At 36.4% G+C, this 18,999-nt stretch overlaps 1 protein-coding gene across 1 annotated transcript in view; it reads right to left on the reverse strand.

Annotated features, from left to right (window-relative positions):
* Positions 1-18,480, reverse strand: part of MSRB3 (methionine sulfoxide reductase B3) — a 133,263-nt gene extending 114,783 nt beyond the window's left edge. Inside the window, exons 1-2 of the mRNA XM_077775225.1 lie at positions 18,400-18,480; positions 103-211 (exon numbers count right to left, since the gene is read on the reverse strand). Coding sequence (XP_077631351.1) covers positions 103-211; positions 18,400-18,475 — 185 coding nt within the window. The 5' untranslated portion in view covers positions 18,476-18,480. The remainder of the gene's footprint in view (positions 1-102; positions 212-18,399) is intronic.
* Positions 18,481-18,999: the final 519 nt, after the last annotated feature.

Here is an 18,999-nt window from a genome sequence, read left to right on the forward strand (position 1 = left end):
TTTAAATGAAATGGCAAGGAACAGGATTCAACGCGAGGTGGGGGGGGAGGGGTGAAGAAAACTAGCTCTTACTTAATGACCTTTTCTTATAGCTCATCTTACCTTTCGGTCCCTTTCTCCTGAGTGACATGGTACTGCAGGGGGGTTAGCCGCTTCCTTAGTTCCTGCTGGGAAAAGACCACCTTACAGTTCTTTTTATCCCTACATGACCCTGGAAAAAGAGAGGATATGGGAGAAGGCGTCTTTTTAGCTTGGACCCTCAATCCTTGCTTTGGCTGGCCGCCACAGCCCAGCTTTCACAGTCCCTGGTCAACCACCAGGCCAGCCCCTAGCACACCAAACTTCCTTGAACTGCAGCTGACTATTTCTCTCAGTTTAAAGAGAATCCTTCTCAAGATTCAGGGGATTCCAGTGGAGCACTGACAAGGTGCTAGAGCCAAAGACACTAGCATGCAAGAGGAACAACTCCTGGAACATTCACAAAGATGGTGGCGCATCCTTTGCATCTCCTAAAACCATGACCTTCTTTTTTCAAAAAAAATTCAAGAAGCATTATTCCATTTATAAGCATTTACACTGTATATATATAAGATGATGGGCATAGTATGTTAAATAATAACTCCCCATTCAATAATTTTGCGACTCAGTAGAATAGCTTGAAGCCACCATTTAATTTCCATTCTGGGTGATTTAAATACCATCCAAATTTTTTTAAACCCTAAAGATGCATCTTTCCCATAACTAGGAATTGCTGCTCTCTGTGATTCTGTCAGACACTGCACTAGGTTCTGTGGAGCCCTGAAAAACGAATGTCTTTTAAAGACTGTATCTTGCCATGTTAAGCAGGCAAGAAAATTTTAATAGACTCCAGAAGAAGGCATTTACACTAATGTAGATTCAATAAGCTCCAAAGAAAAGGTGAGAAAAACAGGGAGGGGGGGGGAAAAGACAAAGAGAAAAAGAAAAGTGAATGTGATTTTATTTAGAGACCTACATCTTCCTTTGGCAAAGCGTATCTAGAAGACTTCACTGACTGAGTGTATTTGGATGGTGAAATATTTTTAATGTGATTCTAGTAACAATGGCATCTTTTGTTTCAACCTATGCAGACTGCAGTAAAATGTTCAGACAACACCTGTTTATATGTAGTATTTTATTTTGCCTACACAAATGATTGGAAAAGAAATATAACTCCGAGACAGGGCAACCCTTGCTCGCTGCAGTAAAATTGCTTTTTTTTTTCCCCTTTTGCCATCCATCACAGTGGGAAAGAGGCTTGCAGTGGGCCCCATGTGCAAAAATTTCTTACCACGTTTTGAAATTACTAAAAGAGAGCTTGCTTCGTTCCCTGAACACTAAACTCAACTTCCTCTGAAATCAAAAGAATTATGATTTAGAATAGAAATGTTTTCTCCTTCTTTTACTCGTAAGCCCCCTGATGTCATAGTATGTGAGATCACTGAAATTAAACCAGGAGAAAAGGGACTAACCAGTTACCCTGACTGCGGGATGGAAAGGGCATATCAGCTTCCAGGATCAGGGCCACCAAGATAGAGTGGTTGATTCTCTGTAAGAAAATACAGAGGCTGGAAGAGGGCTAAGCAGGGCCACGCAGAGTCGCACCTTGGAACAGGCCTGTGGGTTGTCAAAGAGCGCCTCTCCTGACCTTCCACGGAGCATGCTGGCCCTGCTCTGGCCTGGAAAGATCCACAAGAACAGTTGGCATACCATTAATGGCGTGCTGGTCTCTCATCTCAGGGGAACCCATATTATACTAGGCTGTCTCTGAACACCTACTACTTACATAGTATTTTCCAAGGGGTAGATGAGGAGTGTTCGTCCTGTCAGAACAAGCCACCCGAGAGCCTGAATGCTGAGCTGCTCTTTGTTACGTAGCAGTTGACAGGGGGGTGGGGGGGACACAGCTGGGTTTCTGCTCCATTCACTCCAGACTTCGTAAAATTATTTTTTGTGTGTATTTCTTTATCAGTTGGAAGGGTTGCATCTTTGTGGATTTTGTCCCCCAAAATTCACTAACTGCACGTCTAACATGACAGAATCTATTGGTTAAAAGCATTCTGTCCAATGGCATGGATAATTAAAATCTATACAATTAGAATTAAACAATTCTGTCCAAAATATTTTTTTTAATATACATTCATTCATACAAAAAGACCAATTGTGTTCCCAAAGTTGAGAGAACTAAGCTACCCATCTGTATGTCATTTAGTACAAGAGAAGCAAACTGCAGGTTTAAATTACATGGTATTGGATTGCAATTTCCTAACATTGGATGCTTTTCTGCTTTTTTACCTTGAGTCATTTACTAAGGAGTGTTCATAAAAAGTAGCTTAAAGCACAGATGCTTGCAAATCGTTTAGGCAAAGATGTTTTTCTCTTTTTCTTTCTCCCTCTCTTAAAACTCTCTCTTTTCTGAAGAAAGAGAATAAAATTGTTGGTCAGTATTGACGAACCGTGTCAAGTATTTGTACAGAGAGAAAAGGTAAAATTGAAAACATCTGATTGAAGTAAATAATACAAACATAAAAGCTCTACTCGTGAATGAAGGGTATTGAGGAGACTTTATTTCATAGATTAGAAATTACTTTTGATCTAAACATTCTTAAAAACAGATTGTTTTCCACGATGAACCTTCTCATTAACTGTGCTACAGAGACCTCGGTTTAATGACCAGCTCTGAAAGGGTGCTGCTGTGCTCTTTTGTCAGACCCCATCTGATTTGGGAGGGGGATAAAGATTTCATTCCAGCTTTCTTTGTTTGTCTTTCAAGAACCACTAAAGCAGCATTCACACAAATTTTGTAGGAATGTGCCCTATGTCATAGCCTACAAATTATTTGGTTTTGGTGCACTTAAAGGTCATCTTCCAAATTAGCAAAATTTTCCTATATCCTGGCTTTTCAACCTTAAATATAAATATTGTTTCCTAACTGTAAGTGAGGGTTTTTTTTTTCGTTAGGAAATGCTAGTGCTTATTTAAAGTTGTCAAACTTTGTACGTTTTCATTCTTTGGCCATACCATGTTCTCAAAATAATTAGGCTTTTAAAGTGTACCTAATACCAGAAGGAAGGATATGTAGACTAGAAACAGCTATTGTGATTTTATATTAAACAACCCAGTGAGCAGTTAGTCAGACTTTAATAAATTTCTTGCCACACAGTTTAATAATACACTTCCTGGACAATTGAAAACTCTACAATTACATTAGTTCTTCTAGCATCATAACCTAAAACTGACATATATAAATACAGAAAGGCTTCTCTTTTGTCTCTCATTTCCCTTCTCCCTCTCAGACTCACTTCCCTAAAGTCATATGGTGCCACTGTTAATTTTGAAGAAATCATTTCATTTTGAAATTCTAAAATAATTCATTGGATGGTTTCCCTTTACTATCTTCACTTAGGAACTGTAATTTTCTTATTACACAGGGTAATTTAACATTAGTATTATATGACATCTGTTCAATGACCTCCAAATTGGCTTAGAAGTATGCTAGGGAAAGATTTTTCCTTTATTTAAATGTTTAATACACTACTTCGAAGGCACAAGTGAAGATGTGTGTATATATGTGCAACACGAAGCATATTTGAGGGGGTGACACTGCTACTTTGGTATCTACTCATCACACCCTTCCCTACAGAGCAACTTTGGTATAGAGAAGATCCACCCTGAACCCCACTCAAGGGTATTTATTTGTTGAAAGATGCCCAAATTCTCTTTTTATATTGACGCTTGTTCCATTGAGGCTTGCTACTATGATCTTGAAGCTCTAATGGAAAGCTCTTGCTCTAAGTAGAAACAGACTTACAGCAAAAAACACATTCTGGCTCTGCCTGCTTCCCAGTCCTGTGACCTTAGGCAAGTAAGTCTCTTGTCCATGTACTGACACCCTCACAGGCCTGCTGTAAGGATCACAGCAATTATCACTTAGCAAACACTTTCTGAATAAATGCAGTATCACATTATCATTCTGATTACAGTAATTCTGAAGTTAAAAACGTATTTTGAAAGGTAGCCAGGTCAAGTATTTCAGTGTGCTGCAATATCTTATTGATGATTATTTTTATAATAATTCCCTCAGAACAGAATTTTTCTAACAGATTGACTTCAAGAATGATTAAAATAAGAATGAAAAGAAAACTAAAATTTGAGTATTTACTCTGTGCCAGGCACATTTCTAGGCATTTTTATGTAACCACATTTAATCCTCTCAAAAATTCAAGGATATAGATATTATGCCCGTTCTACAGATATTAAAACTGAGGCTCAGAGAGGTTGTAAAATAACTTAGTAAGGACAAACAGAAAACAGAACTAGCAAATCAAACCAGGGCTCTCTGACAGCAAAGTCCAAAGTCATTATATTTCCTGTGAGGAAAAATTATGCTACAACTTTCTTCTTTCTTCTTAAATTATGCAATAACTTTTTAGCTCCAGAACTATCACTAACAAGTAATAAAGGAGAAAAGTAATAACTGCCTCAGTACATCCAGAAAAATAAATACATTTGTCTGCTAGCCCATGTCTGTTTTCCCTGTGTTCATTCCTTCAACATAGGGTCATTGACAAGGTTCAAATGGGATTCTCACAAAGTCTATAAAATGCTGAAAGGCTTTTTAACTTCAGTAAATCAGATCTGTTACCTAAGTCTTAGAACACTTTTAAGTCATAAATCTTACATTCAGTGTGAAAATTCAAAACAAAACAAGACCCAAAGATCCCATAACTTTAATTTTGGTTCTAGGATCAGAAAAAATGAAGCTATTAAATATTTTCCCAAGATAATAAATAAATAAAAGATGACAAGACCATCTTGTTTTGCTTTGACTTTGCCGGGTTTAAACAGTAAAATTCATGTTAAAATGGCTTGCTACTATATTTCAAAGTGGTATACTTTAATTTTCATTATGACTTTCAACTTTTTCTTGGTTATTAGTCTGTCATATTGGAAAGCTGAACACTATCCAGATACGATAGTGTTAGAAATTTCTAAATTAAGTGGGCATTTATAAAAGCCGAATCTAGTCCATTTTTAGAAGAGAATGTATTTCATGAACCCCCTATACCTATTTGTTTGTTTGTTTTACTTTCCAGCAATCAATAAAGGAAACGTCAAGCACAGGGAAGAAAAGCTTTCCTCTTTGTGGAAGCATGCCTAATTCTGATTCTTCTCCCCCAGGAGATGTACACAAGAAAAACAGTCCCAAGATTAACCTGCAGTCATGACAGTTTTGCTTCAGTCCTGTGGCTTCCATGAAACAAGGGTGGCAGATCTTACTTACAGGGACACTGATCCAGCATTTTTCTTTCTGTTTTTTAAAGTCATCAAAAGGGTTGATGTGCCAGGTACTGTGCTAAGTAAAATATATTCAATCGTTCCCTCAATACTTATTGAGCACCTAATACATGCCGGCATTATTCTAAATACTTAGGATATACCAGTGAACAAAATAGAGACCCTGCTCTCATGAAGCTCTCAGGAAAGCAGCAGGAATAGGTAGGGGAAGACAGAGAAAAACACAATGAAAGCAAGCAAGTACATGGGATAGCTTAGTAAGTGGTATAAGTACACAGGAACGAAAAAAGCTAAACTGAGCAGAGCAAAGACTGGGAATACTAGAAGGGCTATAACTTTAAATATAGTGGTCAAGGCAGGCCTCACTGAGAAGATGACATTTGAGCAAAGCCCTGAAGGTAGAGAGGAAGTTGGTTGTACGGGTATCAGAGGGAAGTGCTTTCTGAACACATGGGGGACGTGCCCAATGCAGAGATGGATACACTAAATTCATGCTCCAGTGCTAGAGACAAAGACAGGGAACAACAACATACAGGGCAAAACCTGAATGTAAATGGAGCAGAAAGCAACAATTTAAACATACGAAGAATACGTTTTTAAACCAGGAAATTTACAATTATGTATCTTAGTCCAGACGCTGTCTGGCATTACTTCTGACTCCCAAGAGAAAAATGTTAGTGAATATCCTTTTTAGCAAAGTGCTATCCTCAAAATAGCTCTCGGAGAGTATCTGTCTGGCTGAACTTTGAACCCAGCATCGGAGTGCAGTCTCTGCTAATTTGCTCTGTGTAATTAATGTCATCCCTTTCAGACTATAGACTGTCATTCCAACCTGGAGTCATGTGTAAGAGGATACTCAATAGATGTTTTTCAGTGATAAATTTTAGATGGACCCAGAGAGCAAAATCTTATGGCCAAATGATGATGCTTCTGCCCTTCTGGAACACCCAGTCACTCTCCTCTTCAGAGTGCTCTTATAGGGGATGTCAGGGAATATCCATAACTAAAAAGAGTATAAAATTTGTACCTCAGCTTGGTTTCCATTTTTTAATAACATGCTTAACTTTTACATTTAGGATCAGTTCAATTTCATCTATCCTCCAAGTCCTAGATATAACACAAAGAAAATAAAATTCCAGGTCTCAGGAGTCAGAAAGCAAGACAATAGTTTCTCCTTAAGTCAAAGATTTTTTTTCTTTACCTATATGTGAGAAAAATCATATCTTTGTCATAGAAATTATCACATTTCATGCCTTCTCACTGTTTTTCTATTACTTTGCATAAGACAGTTCTACAGATCAGTTTCGGTAATATTCTACTGATGCATGCCCAGAGTTCTAATTAACATCAATGGACATCATAAGCATGCCAAAGCAATATGCCATTTTAACCTTCTTGAATTAAACAAGGCCATATGTTTCAGTGGGGCATAGTTAAGTGATAAAATTAGTCTTCTGGTTTCCATACTAAAGGTTTGAATAGATAAACTGAGAATATACTTTCAAGCAAGTTTTCCTTCCAAGTCTACATAGCCTAATAAATTAATCCCTACTCTGGAAACTCCTTTCCTCTGGATACCCTCAGTACTAGTGCATTTACTCTGCGAGGTGCTATTTACATAAGCTAAGACAGCATTTTACAATTATTCTCAAATGTCTTCAGGTGTTCCTGCTTTATTTTCCCAGATTATAAATTCTTTGACAATATAAATTGTTTAACCTCATATGAATTCATACTTCCTACAACTACTTATTAAAAATCTACAGTGAATCAAGCACTAAGGTGCTGGAAAGTTAAGTTAAACATGAGTAAGTCAAGGTTCTTGTCCTAGGAGAGCACCCATTCTAGCACAAAAGATAAAAAAATCAATACAATGTACAGTCATACAGTGAAAAATGTGTGCAAAACACTGTGCACGGAGAATTGACAAAGAAGACATTAATACTCTTAAACTTTGCCCATCTAGATTAGCTAGGTCCAATTGTAACTAGGATATGTATAACTCACATAATTTGTAGAAACAGCATCTAAGGATCAGAGGGCCAGGGGAGATTCAAATAGGAGACAAACCTCCATCTAGACAAGCTGAGATGTATGGTGATCAAATGTGTTCCATGTCAAGATGGTAGGTATCCTGCCCTGATGAAAGGAATGCAGAGAGTCTTTCATGTACGTGATATCGGCCTACTTTCCAAAGTAAAAACAGCCAGGATAAAGTTGTAGATTTAGATTTGGAAGGGGAGAAATTGGAGAGCTAAGAAATAGGGCAGTTTTAATATTAAGGGGAGCATGTGCAACCATTTCCTCACTGGAAGTCATTGGGAGTAAATTTAGTTCCCACAACTTCCAAAGCCTATTAATATGGTTTAAAATTCTAGCATTTAGGGTACCTGGGTGGCTCAGTCGGTTAAGCGCTGACTTCAGCTCAGGCCACGATTTCATTCAGCTTGAACAGTTCATGAGTTCGAGCCCCATGTCAGGCTCTGTGCTGACAGCTCAGAGCCTGGAGTCTGCTTCCAATTCTGTGTCTCCCTCTCTCTCCGACCCTCCTCTGCTCATGCTCTGTTTCTGTCTCAATAATAAATAAAAAACAAATACAATCTTTTTATAATAAATAAAATTCTAGTTTTTAATAGTAAGGTCTCATATGTGGAGATATGTGACTTTCTTGAGAGGAGACAGAGTTTTACCATTACGTGTGTCCTGACGAAACATTTCCCTAAATGACTCTGTATGACAGAAACTACATTTTGCATTTCTTTTACTCGGGTGTTACAAATTTTTAATTGTTGAATTCATGTGTAGTAATAATTTTATCAACATTCTTTAAGTGCTGATAGAATTAAACAGTACTTTATCAGCTCTTCAGAATGTAATGCAAATATCAAGAGCAACGATTTTTATATTAATGTGGACCAAAAAGCCTAGAGTTTAGGAAAATATTTAAAAGATGTCTTGATCCAGAAGCATTTTCTTGCCTGCAAAACATTTGAATAGAATGAGAATTTTTTAAAGGCGCTGCCATCATCAAGTGACAATAGTGGAAGAGAAAGTCACTTCAAGTCTATCTGATTGCATGTGAAATGTCTGACAAAGTTGGCGTTCCCTGTTTTTAATTTTTTTTTTTTTCTAGTACGGGTCTTCACTAGAACATCATAGCCCATACAGGGAAAGAAAAAAAAATTAAAAACAGACGGCTCATTTCCATTCTACATTTCACATGCAATCAAAAAAGACTTGCAAAAAATAACTCGCTCTCCCATCCTCCCTCATCCCCTTGGGAGCACAGACTGCAGGGAAGATGAAGGGTAACCATCCACAAAAACGAAGGACAGGATCCCTCGCTTACATGATCATGCAGAATTCTGTTTAAATGTAACATTAAGAATACTTCATTAGAAAGAAAGTAAAATGTATATGGTCTAGGAGCTCAGCTTTGTAAATTTCCAAAATTATGTTACCGCTCAAATCAAATTTAAAATCTAAATTAACTCTAAAACAATGGGCAGAAAACAAGTCTACAATTGCCATTCAGTGGTCACCTGAACTTGAGTCCATATGTTGCAGAAAAATGTGAAAGATTCTGGAGAAAAAAGTCAAAAATTTTACATTTTTTTTTTATCACCAAGACAAGTAAAGGAAAGCCATAAGGCTTCTCCTGAACTAGTCAATCTCCTTAAAAGACAGTGTATATATACATGTTGATTATCTTTGCAGCCCTTGCACCTAGCAATGTGCCTGGGCAAGAGTAAATACTAAGTATGTACTGTATTTAAATATTTACACAACTCTCCATTTTAATTAATTATATTTAAATTTTCTTCCTAAAAAGATGTGTTCTAAGTGATGCCTTTGGCTATGTTTCTTGGAATTTAGTTTTAAAACTGCGACAGGGGCTCCTGGGTAGCTCAGTCGAGTAAGGGTCCAACTCTTGATCTCACCTCAGGTCGTGATCTCACCTCAGGTCATGATCTCACAGTTCGTGAGATCGAGCCTCACGTCGGACTCTGCACTGACAGCACAGAGCCTGTTTGGGATTCTCTCTCTCTCCCTTTCTCCCTGCCCCTCCCCTGCTCGCTCACTCTCTCTCTTTCTCTCAAAAATAAATAAATAAACTTAAAAAAAACTGTGATAACAGGGGCACCTGGCTGGCTCAGTCGGTGGAACATGTGACTCTTGACCTCTGGGTTACAGATTCAAGCCCCACGCTGGGTGTAGAGATTACTTAAAAAAATAAAATCCCAGAAAACAAACAAACAAACAAACCACCTGCAACAATATTTTAAATCAGTGAAAAGGAAAAAGAATAAATGATGATGGATTAATTTTTTTTTGCCTTTATTACTACTCTGAATCCTTTATTACCTCTATTACTATGGCTAATACTCCATTAAGTCTCTGGATTTAAGACTATGAGATTACCTAATCCAGCCTTCCCCAAAATGTAATCTGTAAAACACTGGCTCTTAAAAAAAATGCTAACAGGTTGTTCTTGTGGGGAGCAGCAAGGAGGGGCAGGGGACTGGCCAGAATAAGTTTCCACAGTCTAACCAGATTGGAAAAATCAACATTACATGAGCTTTTTAATGAGGATCTCAGAGATTTTCTTAATGCTGATGTGCATTATTAAGTATGTGGTATTTTGACACACCATTATTTTATGTTCCACTAGAAAAGCTAAAAAGTTGACAATGACACAGTATTTTCTCACACAATGGTTTAAACTGCATCCTGATTATCAAGATGATAAAATGTGAAAATGGAATTTATAAAACATGGTAGTATGCAGTTTCTCAATTTGACAGTGGGATAAGTTTACAGGTCATTAGTAGAACTAGTGTTCCTTGGGTTATAATTTGGAAAATGATAAACCCCTAGCCCAAAGTTCTCATGAGGAAACCGAGGCCTAGCAAAGTTACTTGACATGGTCACACACCTGGTTAATGAGAGCCAGGCTCTCTGGTCTGCAGAGCTCCCGCTTTAATTGATTCATTCATTACATTTCTTTCTTGAACTCATGCTTTGTTGTGCTCTAGCATGCCCATCTTTTACTAACCCATGTGTTCGCAGTCCATTCCCACCCCCATGCTGCCCTTCCCCCACCCCTACCACTTCCTGCTAATTACATCTACACATTCCTTCAATATCCTTCAGAAGAACTGTCATTGCTTCAGATCCTATTCCAAGACGCCAGTCTGCCATTCTGTGCAGAAAGAAGCACAGGGCTTCTCACTTCTTTGACTCCCTCCCACCATAGTGAAACAAAGGAGGAAATATTTATATAGAATCATAAAACCATCAAATATATAACTTCCCTTCATCCTATAGATAACAAAACTTCCCTTCATTCTATAGATGACTTAAGTGGCCATCTTTCTCACCAGAATGTACATGCCTTGAAAACAGACATTACTTATAATGTGGCATTATTTTGATACATAAGCTGATACTACTTATTTACACCCATTCATTCATTCCACAAATATTTACTGAACACTTATTATGTGACAGATGCAATTCTGGTTGCTGAGATGTAGTTGTGAACTAAAGACACAAAAAATTTCTGCCTTTCTGGAGATTACATGGCTTCCTACATGAGAAATAGACTTTGTCCCATCACCTTTCCCAGACTTATTTGATGTCCCACCCCCCTCCTTTTTATAAATTTTTCCAGCTTATTCCTCTTACAGCCAGGGATTAAAGTCACACAGAATAAATTGTGGGAAATGTGAAATAATGTTAATAACTGGGGGTTATATCTAATTGTGAAAGATCTGACAAGAAAGTTCTATGTTTACAGATGAAAAGAATAAAAGGTACAAAACAGATTCATGGGGCCAGAAAGAAAATTGGTGGCAGAAATAAACTTATAAATACAGACTAAGCTTCTAATCTGTTTCTTCATCAATACCAATAATATGATAGCAAGCTCTGAAACTTATGACACTATCTAAAGTTTGCATAAGAAATATTAAAATATTAATCAAAATAGAATATAATTTGTATAGTTTTATCATTCTGTGAGCCATCATGCATTTCTACAACAAAACAAACTTTAAAAACTACAGCTATAGAATTTTGGATTTTATTTGCTTACTATAATAAATGTATCTATTGTTGAAGGAAATGCTTATCATAATAGTTGAGTAAATTTAAATTCTATAAATGTATAGCTCTCACAAATCACCTAAATAACTGATATCTTTGTCATTTCATGGTATACTTTTTATAATATGCATTTTTAAGTGACTAACACAAGTGCAAATATACTAACTATAAAAAAAGAAAAGAGAAAAATATTAGGGAATTGAAAATAAACTAATGGAAATTTTAATATTTTAAATAAATGCTTGATTTTAAATGCAAAGGCACAAAAAATCGTTAGAAATAATTTGCCATTGCGTCTCAATGAAATCTTTTTATTTCAAAGCAGTTTAAATTAAAATGTATCTAGCAAAAACAGCCATGAGAAATTTAATTTCCAAATAAAATGGTTAGAGTGAAGCTATAACTTAGAAAAGACTGACAATGACAATGCATCAAGCATCTAACCTCAATATTAGTGAGTCTCTGTGAACCTCCAAGCAGTCCTCATCCTTCCATTAAACGAGTATACTAAGAGCAAAAGGTGGCTCAGGCTCACGTGAGTAAATCCTCCTATGGCCTGAAAGGTAATATGACTGTGAACATGTTTAGATAGATAAACATCTAATAACTCTACTTCTAAGATTCCCCAAAAGTCCATATTGTCTAGATAACCTAACCCCATAGAATTATCATTTGTTTTCAGAACTCATAATATGTTTTCTATTCTTTACAGTCATTGTTAATTAGGTGACCAGTGAATTTCTCAAACAAACTAAAATTTGTTTTATCTTTCATTCGTGCTCATTTTTATCTCTGTTGCTACTAGATATTGCTACATATCTTGTAATTATTAATGTGTATATGAAGAGTTTATTCCATATAACAACAAATTAGCAAAATCCACATTTAACAAACCATATGCCCAACACCTTATTCATACAGATGTACTGTTCTATAATAATTTAGCCTTGTGCACAAATAACTTTTAAAACTCATGTATGTGGTAATTAGATGTCATACAGCAAGTTTTCAACATTAACATTAAAACTTTATTATGTCATAGAGCCACTAAAACATTTTGTTTTAGGGAAAAAATACAGCTGCGTCAGAGTATTCATTAGTCAACATTTTAAATATAATTTTTCTTAGTTTCCAAAAATATTTTAATTCACGTAAAAAACTATTCATGCTTAACAGTCAACATGTTAAACTAATAACATTTTCAAGATTCTATAAAAATTCAAAACACAGCAAAACAAAATGTGAAATTTTCTTTCATTCTTGGGTGGTCTGCTGAAGAAAATTTTGTTGCATATAATACTATAAATTACTGTTAAATCAGCTATTTGGTTTTAAGATAAGTTAATTTATGAAACTTGTTTTAGTTTATAGAATGTCTACACATGAAAGACAATATCGATGAGATGTCCAAGCATAAGGGACTTGGAATCCTATTGAAAATGGAAAAAGGTTTTGCACTCTACAAATATTGTTTGAACATAATATAAGCAAAAAAATTTGTGGTTTGTAAATCCATATGTTCTTAACTGGATATTCTTTACACACTTTTGTTTAAGTTTTTACAATGCACCTATGTGCTAATATCAGTACACTTTCATGCTGTGAAAGAATGTAAATCTAGTGCCACCTACTGGAAAAGTAGGTACCATTCAATCAATTAATTGCAAATTATTTTGTGAATTATGTGAGTTGAAATTTGTAGGTCTATTTTTTAAGCTTCTTTAAAAAAAAAAATCTCCCTCAAAGCATTTTTAATATAATCAAAAAAGTTAGGTAATATGAGCATGTAAGACAATGGTGAAACTGAAGAATGGAGGGCATTCATCCAAATACATGGGCGAGAATGCCATTGGTGATATAAATAAAGAAATCAGAAATATTGTGTTCTAATGAGACTTTTTATGTTGGTTTCATGTGTATCTTTTAGATCACAGATTCTAAACCTATGGTCAAAGAGCCCTTCCTTATGAGTTTCAGAAAATCTAACAAAAACCTTGCAATCATATGCAAAATTGTGTGTAGGTGCACATAAGTACTTTCTGGAAGAGGAGAGTCACAACTTTTATCAAAGAATCATGAAGATAATTCATCTTTTCATAAACCTAAAAGGTTAAAAAATCAAACTGGAATCAAAAGCCAGCCAATGCAGTGGATGAACAGTACACTGATCATTTCAATTATTTTTTTCAAGGTAAATAAATATTAGATGCCATTAATGAACTATTACCAGCTTAAACTTGGACAGTAATTATTCTTACTTGTGGATGGTGCTTTGGTGCATATCTGTTGTAGTTCTTCTTTACAAATGGAAACTTTAAAGCATAGCAAACATTAATTTGCTACAGAGAAAAGTGATCAAAAAAACCGGAATTCCTAATTCTCATTATAAGCATAGTATGTATTTATTCCCTTCCTCAAAATTTTATCTACCACCAAAACTCAAACTGTTTGAGAGAAAAAAATAAAGGCAAGTCTGCATAATATATATTGAATCTGTGTAACCCCTTTTTTGCTATCTGTTAAGCTACAATGTGTTTTATATCTCAGGTATCAACTGCATTAGATAAAAGCAATAAAGTGATAAAAGAGAAGGGAATTGTTTTCCATAATATATTCAAAAGCCAACCAAACTATAACCTTTTCTTTTAATCTCCCCATGCAAAAGAGGCTCAAATAAATTTGTACTCTCTGTTTTAGCTATCACTTCACCTACATGTAAACTTTCCAAATGTTTATTCATTCACTTAACAAATATTTATTAAGTGCCAGGCATTGTGCTAAACTCTAGAGAGTTCTAGTTATACAGATGATATTCTATGACTTGCAAACACCATTTGCAAAATATCTCTCTTTAAGACTTATAACTTCTATATTAGAATATTATGATATGATATCTTTACAAGCTGCCTAAAAGCCATGTGGCTCTTCAATCCATGGTGACCGTTAAATACACCAATGAAGTCAAATAACAACAACATATTATGTGTATGATGTTAGAGAAAAGTACAATTTATCACTGCAATTAGTACTATTTAGACAAATACTCTCACTTGGCTGAAAGCTACCATGTTATCTAGTCTAAGCTACAATTAGACTTAATTTTTTTTCAAGCACTGAAACTATGTATAAAACTGTGCTCCCTAATCCCTTCTCAGATAATGCTTCAGTCTTAATTTAGTGGTAAGGAATTCTAATGTTCAAATGTGGAAAAGATTTCTGTCCTCCCACCATAACCTAGCAGATTTTTCTATAAATTCCTGGCCATTAATTAGTTTCCAGATTTGATTAAGCCAAAGCCAAAAATGAAAACAAGTAACAGTCAATAAAATCACAGACAGAATCTCAGAACTGAACAGATGATCTAATTTGAATTCTTCGTTTTAAAGATAAAGAGACTGAGATCTGAAGAGGTTTACAGTCATGTTCAAGGTCGCACAAGTTAATGACAGGGCTGTGGTCAGAGTTTTCTGACTCCTATCCCAGTGCTCTTTTAATACAAAATGAAACTGTTATAAGGAAATTAAGAAAAAATTCTGAGAGAGAAAGAAATTACCTTTAATTACAAACATGAGTGAACCATAACTCAGATGCACTTAAGAAGCTCTAAATTAAAATTATGCTTTATTTAAAAATAAGAAATAAAAGAAGTCAAAGCTGAAAAACGATAGATCACTCTTCTGGGATATGGCCTTCATATGGGTCAATCCAGTTATAATCAATTTTAAGAGCCTGTTCCAATTATTTTTTAGTTCTGGAATTATTTTGTATTGAATAATACCTGAAGTTAGTAGGGTACTGGCTAAGGGAGCAGAAATCTTTTTGATTTACAGAGATTTTTGTTGAAATGGGTTTTGACCAGGGAACACTAAATTAAAGCAAGACTCCAGACTTTCGCCTTAACTTCCCATATCTCCAATATTGTCCTCTTCCCTCCGTACTTACACAAAGTAATAAGAATGCCCACTCCAACCTCTCTTTTCAAAATATAAATAGTTGGTTTTATTACTGTTGAACTTTATTTCTTCAACATTTCTATATTTCTAAGAGTACAATTCTGTTAGAGAAGTGGATGGTAACAGTTTTACTAATTCTCAAGTCATAAAATATGTAAATGCTGAAAGACTGACTTTCATTAACACTATAAAAAGTAGTTGGTGGGGCGCCTGGGTGGCTTAGTCGGTTAAGCATCCGACTTTCGACTTTGGCTTAGGTCATGATCTCGCGGTTCGTGGGTTCAAGCCCCGCGTCGGGTTCTGTGCTGACTGCCAGCTCAGAGCCTGGAGCCTGTTTCAGTCTGTGACTCCCTCTCTCTCTGAGCCTCCCCTGCTCACTCTGTCTCTCTCTCTCCTAGAAATAAATTTAAAAAAAAAAAAAACATTAAAAAAAAAAAGTAATTGGTGCTTGAATGGCTAAGGAATTATGGAATACTATTCTAGCCAATTCATCTATCAAATTAAAATGGATTTGCAAGCCAGAAAGACAAGAGACTGAGCTTCCATCAGCCTTGGATAGTTACAATTAAAGAAACGTGTATTTTATAGGACTTGAATTTTGGTTCAGCAGCATGTATAAGTAAAATAAAGATAGGAAAACAGGTAAAACTAGGAAAATACATAGCTAGCTAGCTAGCTAGCTAGACAGACACAGAGACTTATGGTGAACATTTATATATGGTGCTCACTGAATTCCAGCCATTGTCTAATGCACTTTTCACATCCTAATCAATTTCATCCCCCACAGCCACCCAATACGATTATAAGCTCCCATATTACAAATGAGGAATAGCAGGTACACAGCTAGTTAAGTGGCACGGCCAGCCTGCAAACTCAAACTCCAGAATCAGTGTGCTTAAGCCCTGTACAGTAATGGTTACAGCTTAAGCAGTTTTGTTGAATTTATTGTTGAATCATTTTGATACCAAAATTTAAAGACACTTCTATCTCAATTAAACGATTCCATTATGAAATCCTTTCATTCCATGATTCTAACATCTCAAGGAAGACATTATTAATTATTTGTTAACTAATGAGGTGCTTCTGTGAATACTTAGCCTCCACCGTGTATAGAAAACTCATGCTCCAAGGACAATACTGGTGCTCTCACAGTCTGGGGGTTTTTCAGTGGGAAACATGGCTACGTGGAAACTAAACAACCCTGATGCTCCAACTGTCACATGTAATGCAGAGTGAGGACAAAGTTCCACATGGCACAGTGAGCGCACCGGTTGATGTTCTCCCTCAAGCTCACACACAATTCAGCAGGTAAACCTCATCAGCTCTGCAACCTCAGTCTCTCTCGAACCCCTCCCTCTTCATTCCAAACCTACCGCAATGAGCACCGCTGAGGCTCTCAGCACTTCCTGAGTCTCCTCGGGCCTCCTACTCCCCCAGTGTTTTCTGTGGTGGTGCTGCTGCAGGGGCATGGCTGGCTCAGGGAGGAAAAGTACCGAGTGATTGGGGCCCTCAGTGCATTAAGCTTCATCAGCCTCTCAAGTCACCACAATAGACATAAGATCTACTTAACAATAACAATAAAAGCCACAGATGTTTACCATTCAAATACAGCTTCAAAACAAAGGCCTTTAGCCACCCTTCGAATCAGGCTGCCATCCCAGCCTTCTCTGAAACATCTGGAACCGGCATGGACTTTCCATCCTACTAAATCAATAATCCTTATAAAATGCACACTGAGTCATGTTATTTCACCTTCTTTCCTCCTCCAAGATTTAAATTCCTTAAAACATCACCTAAGACATTTCATGATCTGGCTACCCTCCTTCTCGCCTCTTGGGCTTGCGCTCACCCGCCCGAGCTGGCCATGTTAAATAACTTGCCTCTCACTGAACATACCTGGCTCTTTCAGGCCTTCATGTCTTGCCCATGCTAGTCCATATCCTAGAGGTGTCCTTCCTACTCTTTGGCTACCCGGCTAACTGATGTGCACAGATTGAGATTTAGCTTAAAAACGATGTCCTCCATGAAGCCCTCCTTTAAATGTCAGAGACCTTCCCTCATTTCCAAATATTTTCCCCTTACCAAAGAGCTAGGGCCATCCTCCTCTGAATTCCCCTAACATCCTTTATTTAGCCATATCACCATAGGGTTCAATGGTCTTCACACAGCACCATTTCCACCCTGTGCTAGTTAAAGACATCAGCTTGATCTTCTCACTGCTTCACACAATGCCTGGCACTCAAGAGTTAATGTTCAGTGAATGTTTAATGAGTTGGAATTAAATTCTCTATACAATATAGCAACAGAGATATGCATATTAATAGAAAACAGAAATAATGTTGATACTAATATTCATATAAAATATCTGACTTTCAGAATAAAATTAAAATATTAAGTTTATGCTATAGGCACATAATGAAATTTTGGACTTTCATGCCTCACTTGTGTACGTGCTTAAAATCAAATTTTTTTAAAGTATAGTGGTTCTAAATTATGAACCAGCTGACTCATGCTGTTTATTTGGTCACTGTTAAGTAGAACATCATTTCTTTTTAACTATAATAAATAAGTAACTGTATTATACTAAAGTTGTTCATTTTCATTTTTGTCTTCCCAAAGTAATGGCCACATGTGAAATGAAAACCACTTTCATTATCCTTTACCAAGATGAATATCCTATTTGTGTGATTTGGGGCAGTTTCCTATGAAGACTGCCAGCCTCTTCTGAACATTATGATTTTAAGATGTGTAGTGTGCATTAAAGAACAAAGGTATCATGAAATATTAGTGACAACTATAGTCTGAGCAAGAAAACTGGACAATGTTTCCAAGGGTTATAAGGATTGTGGAAATGAATGTTACTCAAAGTAGAGTGGTGATTTATAACCGATTTCCGTCTTCAAATTAGGGCCCAAGTGAAAGAAAACGGAATTTAGCAAAACGTTCTGGTGTATCATTTCCTGCAGCAGAAACGCCCACCCAGACCAGTGCCCTCACTAGGTACAGGACAAGAAGCAGCAACCTGAGGGAAGCCCACAGGCTCGCAGGGCTACTGGCTGGCTCTTTGTCACCAAATGCAGCAGGTTGAATGCAGACATCACTGTGATATCTTCACCAACAAAACGAGAGGCAAAGAACAGGGGCAAGAGCTGAGTAGGAGAAAAAAAAGAAAACAAAAACAAATTAAAACATCAACAAATGTTAACCACATTCATTGCACAATTGATGGTTATGGTTTAATCTGGAACTGAGCACATACACACAGTGACAATAAATTTCAAATGCCTATTTTTCAAACGGTGAGCAGACTTTCAACCCAGGCTTATTTATATCTTATGAATAAAATATACACGATATAAAAGTGTGACCTGTGAACACACTTCTCAAGAGGTCAGAAAAGAGACCAAGTTTGAAACAGTTGAAAAGAATTAGCATTTACTGAGTGCATCCATACCATGTGACAGGAACTGTCTGGGGCCTAATATACACATTGTATCATTTAATTCTTACAATAAACCTAGGAGGTAGGTTTATCCCCCAGTACATATGTGAGAAAATCGAGGCTCAAAGATCCAAGGGCATATAGCAAATAACCAGTGGAAAAAGTATTAGAAAACCCTGT

This window comes from Crocuta crocuta, unplaced genomic scaffold (genome assembly GCF_008692635.1).
Source record: "Crocuta crocuta isolate KB4526 unplaced genomic scaffold, BGI_CrCroc_1.0 scaffold97, whole genome shotgun sequence".
Taxonomy (NCBI): domain Eukaryota; kingdom Metazoa; phylum Chordata; class Mammalia; order Carnivora; family Hyaenidae; genus Crocuta; species Crocuta crocuta.